Source organism: Silene latifolia, chromosome 9 (assembly GCF_048544455.1).
Source record: "Silene latifolia isolate original U9 population chromosome 9, ASM4854445v1, whole genome shotgun sequence".
In the NCBI taxonomy this organism is placed as follows: domain Eukaryota; kingdom Viridiplantae; phylum Streptophyta; class Magnoliopsida; order Caryophyllales; family Caryophyllaceae; genus Silene; species Silene latifolia.
In genome coordinates, this window is record NC_133534.1 from 24,718,704 (window position 1) to 24,738,653 (window position 19,950).

The following is a 19,950-nucleotide window of genomic DNA, read 5'->3' on the forward strand; positions in this document are numbered from 1 at the left end:
GCTCCACAGAAAGTGACTGACCGTTTATGATTATCAACCCCCGTGAAAGGTGTGAATGACATGTCATACTTATTGGTGGAATACGTCGGATCGAATGACACCGCATCCCCAAAACCGAGTAGTTCCTTCTAGCGATCCCGTCGGCCCATATAGCTTTACTAAGGCTACCGTCAGAATCAACATCATAGTCAAAGAAGAACCCTGGTCTAGTAATGTGACCAATTCCTTAAAGTGGTCCACGAACATCCGACCGTCCCGTTCATGAATGTAGCATTTCACATCCCTGTGAAAGTTCTTAAAAGAATTCAAACTAGCACCGATGTTTTCAAACCCATTAACATGTTCCTTCAGAATTTTGTAAGTCTTCGTAGCTCCTATCTTGTTTGTTGATTAATGACAATCTTTTAGATGTACGGATTTTAATCATCAAAAACATAATTAAAACAGATACAAATATATCAGTTCAAAAAAAGAAAAGTGTTGTTTTAACAATAGAAAATGTAATTGTAGACTCAAAAAGTGTCATTTTAGATGACAAAAGTGTAATTCTAACAAAATAAAGTGCTTCCTCTATTTCCAGGAACTCCTGACCAACATAGGGGGTGAACTTAGCTTCAACATCTTTGCAAAATTCTTCTTCGTTCGGCTTTCGTTTTCCATTTTGCTCAATATTACCTGACAATAGCGTAATAATTATCAATTGTTTTCATAACAACTTAAAGTAACCCATATATTTGTTCAAATTATATATTCCTTAAAATTACACTTTTCGTTGTAAAAATTACACTTTTGCCTGTTAGAATCATACTTTCTACTATTACAATTATAGTTTATAAACTTGCAGCTTTTCTGTAACAATAAGCCCTTTGGTTGTTAAAATAACACTTTTCTGTGTTACAATTATACTTGTTTCTATTAGAATTACAGTTTGAAAACTTACAGAAATTATCTTTCGCAATCACACTTTTACTAGTAATAATTAATGTTTACAAATTTAGAACTTTTGCCTGTTATAATAACAATTTAACTGTTAAAATTAGGTCAATCTGTTAGAATTATACTTTTTATTATTACAATTACAGTTTCAAAACTTGCTTTTCTGTTACAATAAACCATTTGGTTGTTATAATTACACTTTTGTCTGTTACAATTATCCGTGGTTACAGTTTGAAAACTGACATATTTTGTCTCTTACAATAACACTTTTACCTGTTACAATTATACTTTTATCACATATAATTACTCTTTTATAAGTTGTACTTACGATATTGACAATTTCAATTTAAGATACAAATTTCAATTTAAGATACTTTGGTGGCTTAAATTCACACATTTTGCAGTTAAAATTACAATTTCATCGAATTCACTATTATAAATTTCAAGCCTGACACTATGATGTTGAACTTATTATTCACAGAGTTTAACTTCCATCATGGAGAAGTTTAACTTATTATTCACAGAGTTGATATTGAACTCCATAATGATGGAGTTCATGTTAAAAGAGTGGATTTACAGATTTGCACTACTACACATACCTTGCATTGGTGACGCTTTTTCAGGCGTTTTTCGACGCTTTAAAGCGTCAATTTTATTTTTATCGACGCTTTATAAAAGCGTCAAATTTTGGGCCGTCGGTATTTTATGACGCTTTTTTTAGTCCAATAATTATGATGCTTTTTAGCGTCTTCATGGACTATTGACGCTTTAAATTGTCAACAAATTTGACGCTTTTAAGCGTCTACAGTGATTACTGACGGTTTTTATTGTCAACATATGTGACGCTTTTAAACGTCTTTATGGACTATTGACGCTTTCTTTTGTCAACAAATTTGACGCTTTTAAGCGTCTCTATTCACTATTGACGCTTTAATTCGTCAACAAATTTGACGCTTTTAAGTGTCTTCAGCATCTATTGACGCTTTTATGTGTCACTCAATGAGACGGAATTAAGCGTCAACTATTTATATATTGACATTTCTTATTGTCACGGTATATATTTGCTTTTAGATTTTCGAGAATTTGTTAAATAGACCTATAAGCAGTAGTACTATACTAACTATTACTAAATCATAAAAAAATATAATTCAGTATATATATAACGAAGTAGTACGTACCCACGTACTAATTACGTACTAGCATTCACAACTTAACTAATATAAACTAATACGTACTTTATAGTACTTTATAAACTAGCTAGACAAGCTAACTCCAAGAGCCAACATTTCCACAAAACATAGTCGTTTACTCGTGTTTATACATCCATCTACTACACAAATTTTGCCAAAAAATAAATCTATATAATGCATGACAATCTAACTCGTCGCCATTCTAATCATCGTCTCCTACTACTGCACCTCGACTTGCTGCCAAAATAATGGTTGTGTCCCTGCAACATTAACCATTTATTAGTCATTGTACATAACATGTCCAAAAAAGACCAATATTCTATTGAGTAAACACTAAAATATGCATAAAGAGATTTTTGTTGAGCAATACATACAGTGATATTGATAGATCTAAAAGACCTGACAGAAATATCGTCATATAACTATGGGCACAAGTCCTTTAACTACATTCATGAGACGACAAAGACTAAGGTTATGCTTAAATAAAAGTGACAGGTGAATTAACCTTTTGATCACCATCCAATGGGTGATGAAATGAATACATGAGAATCAAAATGGTTGTAAAGACTCCTCAATTTCATCTAAAATGACGTGCTTTGCTAAAAATATGGTATATGTCTCCATATAAAAAACCATATTTGACCTGAATTAATATGGCAGAAAGTTCTAAAACTATATCAAACAAACAAGTAAATACCTCAATTGGGAGATGCAGATCATCATAACATTATGTGTTTGATATCCATGTTTTTTGAAGGAGATCGTCGCAACCTTAGTTGCACAATTAATGCTCTTTCTGGACATCAAATAAACGTGAGGTCAGAAAAACGACACTGAATCAGCTCAGACAAAGAAGTATGGGATTTATCCAAAGAATCGCTAATATAAAAAGGGTTGACCATAGTTTAGAAGATATACCGTCTAACTCAAGATATAAATACTTCATCCTCAAAGAATCAAAGCTACTCGACTGATTCTAATCCTCAAACATTGATGATTAGATAGGCCAAAGAACACGTATCATTGAGAAAGTAAGCGTACGTATTAGCAAGTCACTAAACTCTAATTTTAAAGAAATCGCAGAACTATCAATTAGAAGGTCTAAAAAGTGTTAACACAAATCCATGAAACATGATCTTGACTAATATACCAGGGTGTTTTCGCACCATCGAAGCGAAGCCTTTGCAAAAACTCATTCACTATATAATCGTTTTCAAAAACTAACATTACAACCAACAAGCATAACGTAGCGACAACATGATGCGACAATAGGCTTAAATTCCTATTTTGGGTGTTTTCGCATATTTGGTTTAGAATTAATCTTATTTACGAATCTCCATCAAACCCATATCCACAACATCAAAACTCTTACATAATTACATCAATAAAATTGGGAAATTAATATCACTTAACACCCAATTTTCATCAAAACCAAGTTTATCACATCAACCCTCTGAAAAAATTTACACCAAAGAAATAATTATAAATGATAAACATTTACTTATAATAGGTATAAACTAATCATGTGAGGGTATATTAATAATTCATACTAGTTGATATTAGAAAAAGACATCTGAGCATCTTGAGAAAATTTAGAAACAAAGTAAAAGAAAGAAAAATACTTTTGTTGAAATCAATAAATTTAAGAATGTTAACAACCTAAATGATAGTTGATGTTGTATCATTGCCAGTGTAACACAAGTTTAAACCCTTAGGTTCGTCTATTCTAGTTCCGTTTACCTGAAATTGAAAAGAAATAAACAAAGAAACTACATAAGTAAACAACCATACATGGATCTTTAAAACCTGCACATAGTAGGATATGGGTCTTATGATAATACATGCGAAAAAACGAGATGAGCTCAATCAATTCTAAAAATCAAAGATGCGGAAATTAGAATAACCAGATATAAACTTTAATCTCCTTTCCGTAAAATTAAATTAACTAATTAATTAAATGATGCAGAAATTAGAGTAACTCGATAGTATGACGGAGAGCAGTCCAAAACTGGAAGATTGTAAAGAAGAGGTACCTGGAGTCCAGCATGACCATCATTAACAGCATTAAGAGCAGATTTGAGTACCCTGATTGCTGTCGGACTGTTCCGTAATATCTCCATGCACCATTTTACCGTCTCTTTCTCCAAATTCTCCAACTGAAAAACACCATAAATCATTAAGAATAGCATTATAAAATCCAAGTTTCAACTGAACTACCCGTGTGATATTAGGCGCTCGAGAAGAATATGACCCTTCATTCCAAGCCAATACAGACTTTTTTTCATGAATAGTCAAATTTAACACTCGGATGCAAACCCGCATTAGATACTTATTAACATTCAAATGTATATATGTATTTTAATGTTAAACAGCTGAAGGAAACTCACAGGTACTACTGTGTTAATGAGCCCCATTATTTGTGCTTCTGATGTTGTGTAGAACCTGGTAAGAAACCACATTTCACGCGCCTTTTTTGGGTCCGATCTGCTTGATCATAATTTTAGATGAAAATCACATACTAAACAAATTTTTGCTGCTTGATTTTATAGATATACATGCTGATCAGACAATGAGTTTGAGTTTATAAACTAACCAAACGAGACATAATGGGGTATGATACTTGGACACTTCATTTTAAAACAAAAAATGAGTTTTTTCAACCGTGTCCTCTATTGTTTAGTTCACAATACATAACCCTTTTGGGTGTCGATGAATGCTAAAAGGCAATCTAAATGTCATGATAAGGTCATCATAGTCCTCAACAGCAGTAGCATCCAGAATCCATAAATATGAAGAAAAAGTTGTGTGAGTAGTCATTAATCACAATAAACATAGACATCCATTTAAGCAAGATAACCAGAATGGAAGTTTGTTCAACCAAGGCACCTTTCGCATATTAAATCAAGTAATAGCAGTCAAGGCTTTTTTTTGTCAAAGACGTTGCAAGTTTAACCTTTATTATGATAAATATTCTAAAGAGTCGAGTTCACATAGGGTGGTATTGAAAATAGACGGAAAAGTGGTAGCTGAAGACATACACAGCTATATTCCCAACAAGTCAAACTTGGAAGCATAATTCTTAATCCGAAACCTCAAAGAGGCCCCCATTTAATCACACAGCTGGCAAAATCATGTATGAAAGTCAATAAACTTAAATGTTTGGGCAGATAGTTAATTCTAGACAGATCACAGAGCAGTACTAGCCAAATTCTCTCAATCAAACAACTGGTCCACAGAACTTGAAATTAAAACTTCACCTAGACAAAGTAGGATGAAGACGAGCCATATGGTAAAGAATGGAGCCAAATAACAAAGGGAAGGCTGCTCCAATAGGTATTTCAGCCAGCAACTTAGAGAGTAGATATGGACCTAACATATAACAACCTTTTGCCCGCTCCTTATCCACAATTGCACGCTCCTTGGGGAACACACCAACATTCTTTGTCAAAGCAGCCATAACAGTATTTATAGCAGCAACCTGACAGTTTCCAAAAGGCATACAAAACAATTAAGGGAATAAGTAACGCAACATAGAAAACGGTTAAGTTAAATAAGCGTTTTTTACAAGTAAAAAGAACGGTCGTCTAACCGAACTGTTCTCTATTTTGAGAAATAGAGAACGCCTCGGTTGAATGAGCGTTTTCTTGAAAGTACAGAGAACATGTGTTGAACTTAACTGTTCTCTATCCACTACCGTTTTCTCATCATAAGCGCCCCCCCTCCCCAAACTTCTCTTCATTTTCCCTTTACCATTAATTTCAATTTTACCAACCCATCTCCACCACCATCATCTCGCCCACTCTCAAATGGGATTGACGTCAATTCAACACGGATACTACACAGCCGACTTTTGAGCCACCGCCAAAATCAGATCCCAGCCACCGCCAAAACCAGATCCCGCCACCGATGGTACAAATATTAACTTCTAATTCTCATCTTTTTCTTACTTTTGGAAATTCATACTGTTCATTCATTAATTAATACTGTGGAGTATGTTTTTTTTCCTTTGACTTCGATCACTTGGAAATGAATATGTTTTAGATTGTTTAAATCATATTTGAATGAGGGATTTTTATTTGATTAAGAAGAAATTAGGGTTATGTTTAATTTGGGGATCTCAATTGATATTCAGAAATGGATATAGTTGGTGATATCATTACAAAAAGTTCTAATTGTTGACTTCCTATAAAATCATTGTTATCAAGTGTACTGTTGGTTTAGTTCAATAAGATGAGAATCAAACCAAAACTTGTCAATTGTGCCTTTTCATTACTACTGTGAAACTCTTGTTAATTGATAAAGATTACACCTTCAACGATTAGCTTATTTAGTTCACTTGTTGTTCAGATTACAAGTCAACTTTGGAGTGTTAAGCGATTTCCGGATTTATTACTCTCAAAGTTGAGGTAAATAGATAATTGTTTTATGTGTTGGGTTCCTTTAAAGGTATGCATTATGATGGATGTGAATAATGTCGTGATTGTATATATACGTATGTTATTGACGTCTTTATACACATCTAGATGCACATTATTGACATAAAATCTCTTATCTATGTATAAACTGTACTTTTTTTTGCTTGTCAGTGAATTAACAAATTTTGTTATGATACTGCACCAAGCCTGTTATCAGCTGTACAAGCATATTGCTTTTCTTGACGGAATAAGTTTGATGATTGTTTGTAACTGTGTGAATTAGTAGGAGTATGTGGCAGGACTTATTTGTTAAGAAAACGGCTTATACACTTCAATCTGTATAACTGAGTATTATGGCCCCAACTTAATATTTTGCATTTGGAGCTTGAAAGCTTAAAGATGACTTTGAATTGGCGAAATGTAGCATCTGTTGCTTGTTTACTCAATTATGAGACAGTTTAGGTGAATTGCTAGTACAAATTTAGGCTTAAGCTCTACACTATTGCCATTCATATTTAAAGGGTGTGTTTGGCTTGATATTTATGTTAAGATCTCTGAGACTGCTTGTAATTTTCTGGGAAAAGTCACGCTTATTATGGATGCTCAGTTAGGTGAGTTTTATGCTTGAAATTGACAGATTTATGAAGTGTACTTAATTACTTGGGGCTGATTCTAAGCTTATCCCAAACTTAAAATTGGGTTAGAGTGTTAGACCAATGTTTCTCCTTGCCTCACATTTTCGTGTATTGAAGCTTAGTATAACTGGGTAACTTATTTTTTTAAAGCTTCACATTACGCCATGGGTAACCTGGTGATCTCGATTCTCTCCCTCCTTGTTAATGACCCCGAGTTCTTTATCACCCATTTGAATGTGAACTTCTTGTGATTCTTATTTGTGTTAAATGTTTGACTGTTTTTTTTTTTTAACTCTTCTCTCCACTTGCTCTGTCTCACGATTGCAGATGAACACACCCAAGTACCCAACTCAGTAAAATGGCCTGGCAGACCGTGCTTCCTTGCTGATATAGTTTTTTGCTATGTAAGTACACTCCTATCATGGGTGCTCATGCAAGTGCAAGATATCAGAAAGTACGTGTTTTTCTAAGGCTCAGAAAGTAGAGACGAGGCGGAGGAAATCATCGCATTAGCTCTAAGTGCTCATAATCACTTGTTGTAGTCTATATTTGTACAGTATATATTATTAGGTGTAAGTTGAACTATAATAATCACTGTATAAACTTTCTTGATAATATGAATTATTTTAACTTAGGTAATATATCTTATTATCTTTGTAGATTGACGGATCTTTTTATTTAATTGTGACATCTTTGAATAATATTTGGTTATATTATAAAATAGCTAATATTTGTTTTATGATTTTTTTTTAAAATATCAAAGAAGAATAGAAACCTGTTGGCTTTGAAAACCGTTCTCTATTCATAGAAAAAGAGAACATACAGTGGACCTCACCGTTCTCTATTCTTCGGCAATAGAGAACTGTTCTTAGATGCAGCCGTTCTCCAAGGGTAGGCATACAAAACGCCTCCACAACCCGTTCTATAAAGAATATAGAACGCTGAGTTAAAGAACGCTCCTAAGGCGTTCTGTATGGCTTATTTCGACTGTTCTCTATGCCTTTTTTTGTAGTAGTGATACTCCATCCGACCCACAATTACTTTCACAAATTCACCTATCTAGTAATTCTCCTATTTAATCTTAAGCAGATAGTTGGCAGTAAAAGTGAAATGAAAATATACTCCAAACTGATAATCAATGATACCAAAGTACCAGTTACAAAAGCATCATTTAGCAGCAAAAACAACAATTAGAAACCAGCAACAAAAGCGAGCCTACACTACTACGAATTTGAGGTTTCAACACAAGTAAAATACTTTATGAAATAGAAATACATTATAATTGTGTTGCAGACCTATCAACTAGGCCGAGTCATACCACGGATCAGGTCACGAAGAGGGTAATTCCCAAATCCGATTGATTAATTATAAATCGAGTAGCAACAATAAACAATTGATTGATTAGGGAAAACATATACAATCAAAACATAAACGTGAATTGAAGAATTAGAATTGACTCCACAATTTCACAAATCATGTATTAATACAATAGCAAATTCCAGAAGAATACATACAATCAAAACAAAAAAAAATTAGAAAATAGAGCAGTAGAGCCGTACCTTTGATGCGTGATAGGAAGATTGTAACTTTGTGAATTGAAGAATTAGAATTGATTGGAAGATGTAGTCGCCCTTGATGACGATCGAAGAAGAATTTTCCAGATTAGGGGGTTAGGGTTTTTCTTTGAGGAAAATGACAGAATAAAACGTATTGTATGAATGGGTTATTAGGGGGGTTTTTGGTGAAATTGAGGAAAATGCGCCTTCCAAAATATTTTTAGGCGGTTTTCAAAATATTAAATTGGAGGGTTAATTTTGAGGTCGACGCTCTATGAAAGCGTCAATGTAAAAGCGTCATCAATGTAAGGTATTTGTAGTAGTGTTGACATATTAAAAAACAAGCTTAAAAAATAACCTAAAATACACTTCCTCATCATATTTAAAGAACTGTTAATATCTAACCTACTGTTTTCATAAAAATATGATATATAAACTAACATGAAGAACATAAAAAAAAAACAATCCAATAATTACCATGGCCAAATGGAACCATTTGCAAATCCGTCATTTTTTACGTTGGACGTTGGTCTTGTTGTTTGTTTCTGAGCTTCGAGGATAATGATGGAAGATGATCAAGGAAGCTGATAATGCAAGCTGATAAAGGAAGATGGGAAATGAAGAAAGTAGGCTTTGCTCTCAATTTTCGCCAGTCTACTGATTTTCTTTTTTTCAAATTGTGTTTTGGTGGAGTATGTCTAAGAAATGTGTTGAGGAAGGTTGTTGAGTGATTATGCATGTGTTTGAGTGTGCACAGTGGGTAATAGCCAATTGCACTGACACATCCCTTCTCTCTCCTGCTCACCCTATTTCCTTTTTTTTTCACGCCTATAATGGGCTTAAAGTAGGCAAATCTCCACTCTCCATTCTCCTAATCCAAGGGCCCTAATAAAGACTTAGGGACTCAAAAGATATTAAGGACTTAGAAGAACTTATATATATATATATATATATATATATATATATATAGATTTGAGATCCTATGAGAACCAACAAGATAATGAGAACCATGAGAACCACTTATAATTGAACCAACCTTTGTAATTAACGCGCGGATCCCCCAAACCCGTCCATCATTTTCATTTTACAACTTCCCCTTTTCACTCATCTCCCTTTCTCTCTCTACGCGACAAACGTTCTAGATCCTTCCGCCATTTTCGAGCATCACAAATCTTCCGATCAACTTCCTCTTCCATCAAAATCTTCGACGCTTTTTCCAGCAACACATCTTGGTAATTCAACGAGGTAAACTTCCGATATTCATGATTAATTTTTAGCGAAATTAGGGTTTCTGTGTTTATGTGTTTCTGTCTTTGCAATTTTTATGTCGCCTAAATTAGTTGAAGTTATGCTTTCATTAATATTTTATAGTCGGAATTATGAATTATGTTTGTCAAATTAGGTACATTAGTTGAAATCATGAAATTAGGAACTGATTTTGCGAAATTAGGGTTTCAGTGTTTGTAATTTTTACATTTGTCGACCATATTAGTTAAATTAGGGTTTGGTGAATTCGATTGGGGAAACTTGGAAATGACAACGACTAGAGACTAATAATTCAATTGATAAACCATACCCGAAATTAGGGTTTCAGTGTTTTCTGTGTTTGTAATTTTTACATTTGTCGACCATATTAGTTGAATTTACGCCTTCATTAATGTGTTACAGTCGGAATAATGAATTATGTTTGTTAAATTAGGGTTTTGGTGAATTCAATTGGGGAAACTTGGAAATGAGGGTTGCGATTCTTAGTTGAAATCATGAAATTAGGGACCTGAACTTCCAAAATTATTGCTAATTACGCTAATTCATTGTCATTATATGGCAGATTCTTAGATTTGTAGTCTTGTTGTTCACATTTTCGCTAATAAACCTAATCACGCAATGATCAAACCCTGATTCCCCATGTTGTTGATGTTTGTTACTGATTTTCTACTAAAATTGTTTACATCTCAAGCTCACACAATGCATACTAAGTAAAGCTACTAACGTTCAGTAACTATTCCATCGAGTCAAGTAACTTTTTACATATTTTCTCCATTTACAAGTATTCCTTCTTTTCAATTCTCGCATACGTAAACATTAAAAAATGGAAAATTGGTGCAATGGTTGGGTAGTCAATCGCGAGGAAGTAGAACAAGAACTTTTTATCCAACATTATGTCAAAGAGAAAACTGAGTCTCTGCCTTACCTTGGTCAAGTTACCACAGTGGAGTTCACGATCGTCGTAATCATCAAGAAATAATGTCTTAAGTGAGCAGATCTTGTGTTACAAATTTTCAATCACCTTGATAAATGCTCTGATAGGGCAAACATGGCCAATGTCTGCTTATTGTGGGCTAAACTCTTTCTTTTCTTCCCGTATTCACCTGGTGTCTTTGATAGCTTACCCGCAAACTTTGCGATTTAATGACATTAATGGCGTGAGGATAGTGCGTAGTCGTGGTAGACTAATTTCCCAAAGATGCAAGTGTTTTATGACGGGTAATATGGCAGCCAAATTCATCATGCATGTACACCAACGAAGAAATGCTTTTGTAACACACATCTCAATCCACTTAATGACGGTCAAATTAAGCAAGTTGATGAGATGTTACGGGATATGCCACCTTTGTTACATGAAGAAGCGAAATCAATAGCAACATCTTTACTAGCTCGTCGAAGGTTGTCTTATGTTGAAGTCGTTGATTTGACGTAGGTCTATCATAAGTTTGTACAACTTTACGCCAACGAATTGTATTTGTACTTTTTGTCGGGCTTTACTAATAATTATGTAATTAGTTTTGGCATTTTGGATTGTAGAAGTTGTTATGAATGTTGGTTTGGCACATATATATATATACATTTTATATTTTTGGTTTGACTTTCACTGACTTATGTTCTTTCATTTCCCAATTTTACTTAGTTTTCATCTGTATTCATCAAGTAGTATTACGCTTTTTACTATTGTTTTGCAACATAATTAACTGTCAAATGCTGCAATCTACATTCATTATAACCATGTGATTTGTACAATAGTTTGTCTTTCAACTGTCTTTACAATTTCCCTGAAATGATTGATAGATATGGGGCGAAAGAGTGTTGCATCAAAGAAAAAAGTTCTACCAAGAGGAGGACGGTCAGTCAAAGATTATTTTCCAAAGAAAATCGAAAGTCGCCACAACTAATTCTGTTGACCCAAGCAATTTGAGTAAGAAATTTAGTTCACTCTTGCACATTCATGAAAACAAAATTCCTTATCAGTACATGACGTCACGTTGCACACGCATGAAAGAAAAATATATGTACATTAAACAACCCTCAACCCTTTCCATGACCAGATTAAACAACCGGCAACATATGTTTATTAAACAATTGTGTATGTGCATAACAATGTAGAGTATGTGCATTAAATAGTTTTCTACATGTTTTAAAATAAAGGGAAAGGGTTGAGGGTTGGATTAGGCGGATCCGCGGTAGCGGTCCGCCTAATCCAACCCTCAACCCTTTCCCGTCCCGTTTTAGGATACCCGCCCCCTACTTTAAATCCCGTCCCCAAAAAAGGGTTCACTCATCCCCTCTAGGGTGTCTTTAGGTCTCGCGGCCGATAATGTGAGAAGGGAAAGGGTTGAGGGTTGGATTAGGCGGATCCGCGGTAGCGGTCCGCCTAATCCAACCCTCAACCCTTTCCCGTCCCGTTTTAGGATACCCGCCCCCTACTTTAAATCCCGTCCCCAAAAAAGGGTTCACTCATCCCCTCTAGGGTGTCTTTAGGTCTCGCGGCCGATAATGTGAGAAGGGAAAGGGTTGAGGGTTGGATTAGGCGGATCCGCGGTAGCGGTCCGCCTAATCCAACCCTCAACCCTTTCCCCTCCCGTTTTAGGATACCCGGCCCCTACTTTAAATCCCGTCCCCAAAAAAGGGTTCACTCATCCCCTCTAGGGTGTCTTTTGGTCTCGCGGCCGATAATGTGAGAAGGGAAAGGGTTGAGGGTTGGATTAGGCGGATCCGCGGTAGCGGTCCGCCTAATCCAACCCTCAACCCTTTCCCGTCCCGTTTTAGGATACCCGGCCCCCTACTTTAAATCCCGTCCCCAAAAAAGGGTTCACTCATCCCCTCTAGGGTGTCTTTTGGTCTCGCGGCCGATAATGTGAGAAGGGAAAGGGTTGAGGGTTGGATTAGGCGGATCCGCGGTAGCGGTCCGCCTAATCCAACCCTCAACCCTTTCCCGTCCCGTTTTAGGATACCCGGCCCCCTACTTTAAATCCCGTCCCCAAAAAAGGGTTCACTCATCCCCTCTAGGGTGTCTTTTGGTCTCGCGGCCGATAATGTGAGAAGGGAAAGGGTTGAGGGTTGGATTAGGCGGATCCGCGGTAGCGGTCCGCCTAATCCAACCCTCAACCCTTTCCCGTCCCGTTTTAGGATACCCGGCCCCCTACTTTAAATCCCGTCCCCAAAAAAGGGTTCACTCATCCCCTCTAGGGTGTCTTTAGGTCTCGCGGCCGATAATGTGAGAAGGGAAAGGGTTGAGGGTTGGATTAGGCGGATCCGCGGTAGCGGTCCGCCTAATCCAACCTTCAACCCTTTCCCGTCCCGTTTTAGGATACCCGGCCCCCTACTTTAAATCCCGTCCCCAAAAAAGGGTTCACTCATCCCCTCTAGGGTGTCTTTAGGTCTCGCGGCCGATAATGTGAGAAGGGAAAGGGTTGAGGGTTGGATTAGGCGGATCCGCGGTAGCGGTCCGCCTAATCCAACCCTCAACCCTTTCCCGTCCCGTTTTAGGATACCCGGCCCCCTACTTTAAATCCCGTCCCCAAAAAAGGGTTCACTCATCCCCTCTAGGGTGTCTTTTGGTCTCGCGGCCGATAATGTGAGAAGGGAAAGGGTTGAGGGTTGGATTAGGCGGATCCGCGTAGCGGTCCGCCTAATCCAACCCTCAACCCTTTCCCGTCCCGTTTTAGGATACCCGGCCCCCTACTTTAAATCCCGTCCCCAAAAAAGGGTTCACTCATCCCCTCTAGGGTGTCTTTTGGTCTCGCGGCCGATAATGTGAGAAGGGAAAGGGTTGAGGGTTGGATTAGGCGGATCCGCGGTAGCGGTCCGCCTAATCCAACCCTCAACCCTTTCCCGTCCCGTTTTAGGATACCCGGCCCCCTACTTTAAATCCCGTCCCCAAAAAAGGGTTCACTCATCCCCTCTAGGGTGTCTTTTGGTCTCGCGGCCGATAATGTGAGAAGGGAAAGGGTTGAGGGTTGGATTAGGCGGATCCGCGGTAGCGGTCCGCCTAATCCAACCCTCAACCCTTTCCCGTCCGTTTTAGGATACCCGGCAACATATGTTTATTAAACAATTGTGTATGTGCATGACAATGTAGAGTATGTGCATTAAATAGTTTTCTACATGTTTTAAAAAAAAAGGGAAAGGGTTGAGGGTTGGATTAGGCGGATCCGCGGTAGCGGTCCGCCTAATCCATCCCTCAACCCTTTCCCGTCCCGTTTTAGGATACCTAGCCTTCTACATTTAATCCCGTCCCCAAACAAGTGTTCACTCGACCCCTCTACGGTGTCTTTATTTAAACAACCTTGTACATGAATGAAAAAACATAGTATGTGCATTAAATAGTCTTCTACATGTATGACGAAGCACTATATGTGCATTAAAATTTTACACCTGTTGCTTTGCTATTTGATGCATTAATGCTAAAATTTGTCATTTTATTTGAAATCTTTGAAACATTACTTCACCAAAAACTTCGTACATCACCTAATTAATGTTGTTTAACATTTTGAGATGATGGGGATGTCTTCTCGTAAACGATTGACAACGAAGCTACTACAATGTAAACAAGTTGACAAGGAAGCTTCTAAACCGTAAACAATTGAGTGACAAGGAAGCTACTAAAACAGAACCAAATTGTTGTTCGCGTCGAGTGAGTCCTCGTACTAAAAAACCAGTTGATGAGGATGTCTTACCGAAAGATGTTGAAGAACCATCTACCAAGAAAAGGAGAGTGTCCTTTCACATCGATAAGAAAGATGCTAGCGGCGTTGCTAGTAAGAAAGGAAGTCCACATAGGAAGTGTGGTAAAGATTATGATACGTTGGTAACTAGGATGAGTCCTTCTTTGATAATTAATTTTATCAAGTCGAACCCGTCTGAGAAGCAAATTGAAGCTATTAAGAGCATGGGTTTTGGAGAGTGTTAAAACTTGATCGGAAGAAATCCATGGCCATTTGGCTAGATGGATTGTGGAGTCTTTCAATCCATTCAGTTGTTCGTTGATGAATGGGGATTTGACTATCACGGATGAGGATGTCTACCTTGTCACGGGAATTCCTATGGGGCCATTAGATATTAATCCAGTTGGGAGGTACTGTAAAGAAGAGGGTTATTTAGAGGTCTGTCCAGGAGATTTAAGGACCAATTTAGTACCACGAGATATTACCAAGAAGGTTTTACTAGAGAAGATGATTGAGCGGCGGGATTGGAGATGATTTTAAGAGGAATTTTCTTGTATACATTACTTCGTTTGTTGATGGGGGTAGCTAGTGATTATCCCAAAGACTCGTATATTAAGTCGCTCTGTCCGATCGGGCCGATGTACCTAAATTTAATTGGTGCAAGCTGCACGAGTCAACATGATTGAAAATGTCATTTCTGGAAAAAGGCGCAGACTAAAGACCTGGTACGTCCTTTAAGGGACCAATTCTCATTTTCTGTCTTATCTACTTGGATAGAGTCGTTTTCAAGACAAGAACGGTCGTTCGATCTTTCCCTTTGTTAGCCAATTGGTCCGACGAACGTATCGTAGAGAGGGTGAAGATGGAAAAACATGATGCAAATTGTTTCGGAGAGGGGCGTGTAGAAGAAAGATTTGTTTATAAACCACCCGTGTTCGAAATCGACAAACGGGTTGATGATGCGGTGACGACACGGGGAAAGGAAAATGTTGAGGGTGTCTTTGGAGTGACAACAAAGGGAAAGGGAAAGGTTGAGGATCCTGAAGAAGGAGGTCCCGTTCATAAGAAAACAACAGATTGTATCAAGGTTTTAGCGGGGATCTTTGTTACTCTTCAGATCGTTATGGTGCATTCTCAAAGGCGGTCATGCAAGCAAAGTTTGTGGTTCCTCATATGGAAGTCGTTACCAAAATGTCGACTTTGGCGATTCGTTATTTGAAGGGTTTTCACTTTCGCAAAGCAAAGTAAAGAAGAATCGAGATGGAAGAAGAGGAAAGAAAGGACGAGGAGAAAGATGACCATGAATTGGAGCAAGATGAGAGAAACGATGAGGGTACAGTGGAGGATAAATTTGATAAGGTCAAGGAGAAAGATGACCATGAAATGGAGGAAGAGGAGAGAAAGGACGAGAGTAAAGTGGAGGAGGGGAAGAAGTATGTGGATTATATGGACTCTGATGAGTTTTACAACGATCCCAACATCTTGGCTGATTTAGAGGGGATTCTGAATAGTGCATATAACCGTGTTGGTGAGGCATTTAAAGAACACCAAGTTACGAAGGAAAAGATGGACAAGGAACTCATGGAGGGACCATCTTTCAGTCTCTTTCACGGTGAGGATGCGTTATATACATCTCAAGAGTTCCGCGAAGCACAGAGGCCTGGTGATATGTGTGATGTTCCCCATGCGAGCACGTCAACTGCACCTGTCATTCCATCCCCTCCCCGTGCAACAATGTCGCCTACACCTTCAATCCCATCCCCTCCCCGTGGAAGCACTCCCGCCGCACCTTCTATTCATTCCCCTCCCCGTGCAAGCACATCACCGCACCTTCCAATCCATCCCCGCATCACCAATACTTATCTCGTCACAATGTCATTGAATGAATCTCCAATTATGCCTTCTTCTCCGCTTGTAGAACTGTCCCCAACCGTCCCCTCCTGGACTCGGAAGTGTAAGAGGAAAGTTGAGTTACGAGCGTTTTTCGTTCACCTTTCTTCATACGAAATGTGAACGTGATGGATGCCTTGAGTCATCGAAAAACCGATGGGTGACTATGCATTTGCCGCCGACTTAGATGAAGGGTATGTATTAGTCTATTAATTTTGCTTTTATTTTCTTCTTATTCAGTATATGTATTATATTTTCTTTCTATAACACTAAGGTTTTATTTTTGTAGCGAGGTTACTTTTCGGTAGTGGCGGCAAGATTCTTACACGATATGATATGAAGACCTTGCTATTTGGTGGTAGCGTTAACATCGACGTGATCAATGTGTGGTGTGATTATCTGAATAATGGAAACAGGTTAAGAGATCGTAGATCAATTTCCTGTCTCTTTCTCACTGAAACAACCGATGTAAGTTTGATATTTAAATTTTGTTGGTCTAAGTTATCAACTTGTACCTTTTTATTCTCTAATACGGTGACTAATTGAAACAACAGATAGCCTCATTGGATATCAACTATAGAGACGTGAAATTGGTAAGTTGTTCAATATTTTAAAAGTTTTAAAAGTACATAATTAAATAATATACAAACCCAACTAACCATTGTTTGACAGGTTTTATTCCCTGTTGTTGCACCCAGCCCACTTCTTCATTGTTTTGATATTGATCATAACTTGTATGAAGTTATACACCCGTGTGATCCAGGATGTGTAGATTTTCATGCCAGTGTTCAATATGTGGTATGTTTTCACACCGTTTGGCAATAAGTATGTTAAATGTCTGATTTAATTCTTATATAGCGAACTTATTTGCTTGGCATTGTCTTCTGTCTAATGAAGAAACAGATTAAGTGCAAAGCTTTCTTCCATGATTCCCAAGTCGCATGCTACATATTTTGTAGTAGCCAAAGAGTATGTTCCGAATAAAAGTTTCTCTGTCGCGCGTGATACTGGAATTTACATGATGCGACATATGGAGACGTACAATGGGAATAAGTGTCGGTATACTTTAAAGTTGCTCAAGGACGTAAGTCTCCATTATTTAAGTCAAATTTTTAGTTGGTGTTTCTATATTTCCGACGCTTGAAGCCATCAACATGCATGTATTAGCTTTGTTCTTTCATGAATCAGCCTTGTATGTGTATTATATATGTAGGTATGTGTATTAGATGTGTAGGTATGTGTATTAGATATGTAGGTATGTGTATTAGATATGTAGGTATGTGTATTAGATGTGTAGGCTCTGCGGTTGATTTTACTTTATATCATTGTTCGTAGAACTGATGTGAAGCGTTACATTGTGAGGGTTTGCAATGAAATTTTTACTTGGCAAGACAACATCGTGAAAGATCAAGTGACGTCTAAAGCAAAGGCTTACAAGAATGGTGTGTGATTCGGTGAATCGTAAATCTATTACCAACAATGCTTCTCATTACTATATGATGACTCCTGGTTTATTAAAAGTGTGCTATGGTTATTTAATTGTTTTGTGTTTTCCTTTTTCTCCCAGGAATGAAGTTCCACGAGACTTGCCCTATACTGAGATGAACACTTGATGAATTTTATTAGGACAAATGTGGCAAATACGGAGTAAGTTATCACTGACCATATAGCATCTTTTTGAGTTGTTTTTGTCCACTTTGTTGTTGTGTGTGCATCTAATTACAATATGTGCATTATTAGTGACATTGTTGTAGACACTCCATGGTTGCAAGTAACCCAAGAAGGAATGTCGACTTTATTTGGAGGAAAATGGATCATGGATATGGTAATTGACCTTGTTGGTCTTCGTTTAACACTTGAAAGACCAAGTCTTGTGTACTTTCCGACAATAATCAAGGTATTCATATTCATCCTTAGTAACCGCTAATGTTTCTACTTGGAATTACCAACATTTTTCACAAATTTTCTCAACTTTCAGGATGTTGTCCCTAAAAACAGTTTTCAAAGTCAAGACATTAAGCTTCAAGATTTTGCCCAAAAGTCTAACCAAAGCTAAACCGGTAATTATCCTGTCACTTTTTAATTTTATTATATCGACGGAATTTACTACTTTGAAAGAACTTAATTAAGTTCTTGCCCAAGAAAGAACTTTATTAAATATCCTGTCTAACTTGTTTGTATATTATCCCGTCGAATCGGTAATTATCCCTCACTTTTTCATTTCCTTATGGGCGTTTTTGCAGTGCTTTCTTCCTCATCGTGTTGACCGTGAACATTGGTTTGCTTGCGTGTCGACTTTGTTAAAAAGACCAACTTTATACTTGACTCAAACTTGCCTAGGCGTCCGGACACAAGATGTAAATTTTTAGTTGAAACGGTATGATTATATCCGTATGCCTTAGGGGTTTGTTACCTCAATTTTGTGTTGGTTTTCCTTCGCTTTTATATTATTGTGTTTTCCTTTTTTTGGTTTTTTGTAGTTATTTCCTGCTTTGGAGATTATTGCAAGAGACTTTCCAGGATACAAAAAGCTGTTGCAAATAAACAATTTTCCGTTTGTGACTGTGGATGTGCCTCGACAAAAGAATGGGTACCTTACTTGTTTAAACTATACTCTACTCGTTTTAAATATTTTCGATGGGATACACACCATTTTAAAGTGTTTAACAAATTTCCTTATTTCAAAAGGTATTCTTGCGGAGTCTATTTGCTGAAGTTTCTAGAAAACTTGAGTTGTCAATCATTATGGTCCGATCAGACTTGTTACGAGGTAATGATGTCTAAACCAAGTTATATTAGTCAAATATTATTCGGCATATTTTATTGCAACACTTTCAATATTTTTTGGTGAAATGTAACACTTTCAATATTGTTGTCAAATATATATGCAGAATTTGGATGAATATGGTGAGAGTAAGATTGTAGATCTTATCAGATGGGAGGAAAACAAGAGAACGGTAATAACAATATCTTCCGAATGCTTTATCTAATTTTGTTTCTATTATTTTCCAATCATTTAATCGCAAGACTTTCAATATTGTTGTCAAGTGACTTTAAATGTAACAATATTTCCCTACCTTTTTTTGTAGGATTATACCTAGGTGTTATTTTTGCAAGAATATGGTGAGAAGGCGTTGTATGTGCTTAGCAATCGGGAGTGGCAGAGAACCTTCTCATTGTCTTTTGTTGATTCTTTGATTTGGGCAGGCATTAGTTTGTTTGTGGACTAAATTTGTAGGTTGCAGATGTGTAGGTATTCCAAGTAACTTTTGCGTGTATGGAAGACCCTCCTACGTGCATGGGAAGGCGTTGTATGTGTATGCAATACCTTTCTACGTGCATGTAATTTGTCGACTTTCGGGTCCGTTTAACGAGACTCGAGCGTGCCG

The 19,950-nt window shown here is 37.2% G+C and overlaps 1 protein-coding gene and 2 long non-coding RNA genes across 4 annotated transcripts; 2 read left to right on the forward strand and 1 right to left on the reverse strand.

Annotated features, from left to right (window-relative positions):
- Positions 1-2,067: 2,067 nt before the first annotated feature.
- Positions 2,068-8,873, reverse strand: LOC141599415 (uncharacterized). 2 transcript variants are annotated; one of them, XM_074419415.1, is made up of 7 exons: positions 8,736-8,873; positions 5,384-5,604; positions 4,514-4,610; positions 4,160-4,282; positions 3,786-3,866; positions 2,824-2,922; positions 2,068-2,386 (listed from the first exon to the last, which is right to left on the reverse strand). In XM_074419415.1, exons 2-5 carry the CDS (start codon positions 5,581-5,583, stop codon positions 3,786-3,788), a joined length of 501 nt encoding a protein of 166 aa, XP_074275516.1. In that variant the 5' UTR covers positions 5,584-5,604; positions 8,736-8,873; the 3' UTR covers positions 2,068-2,386; positions 2,824-2,922. The 2 variants fall into 2 exon arrangements, with proteins under 2 accessions (XP_074275516.1, XP_074275517.1); XM_074419416.1 differs by lacking the exon at positions 3,786-3,866.
- Positions 5,858-7,837, forward strand: LOC141602527 (uncharacterized). Its single transcript, XR_012524505.1, has 3 exons — positions 5,858-6,035; positions 6,474-6,532; positions 7,504-7,837. It is a non-coding gene; the product is annotated as an uncharacterized LOC141602527 (long non-coding RNA).
- A 10,035-nt stretch (positions 8,874-18,908) lies between the features above and the next one.
- On the forward strand, positions 18,909-19,916 carry LOC141602528 (uncharacterized). Its single transcript, XR_012524506.1, has 5 exons — positions 18,909-18,938; positions 19,042-19,151; positions 19,250-19,331; positions 19,453-19,518; positions 19,651-19,916. It is a non-coding gene; the product is annotated as an uncharacterized LOC141602528 (long non-coding RNA).
- The last annotated feature ends 34 nt before the right edge of the window (positions 19,917-19,950 follow it).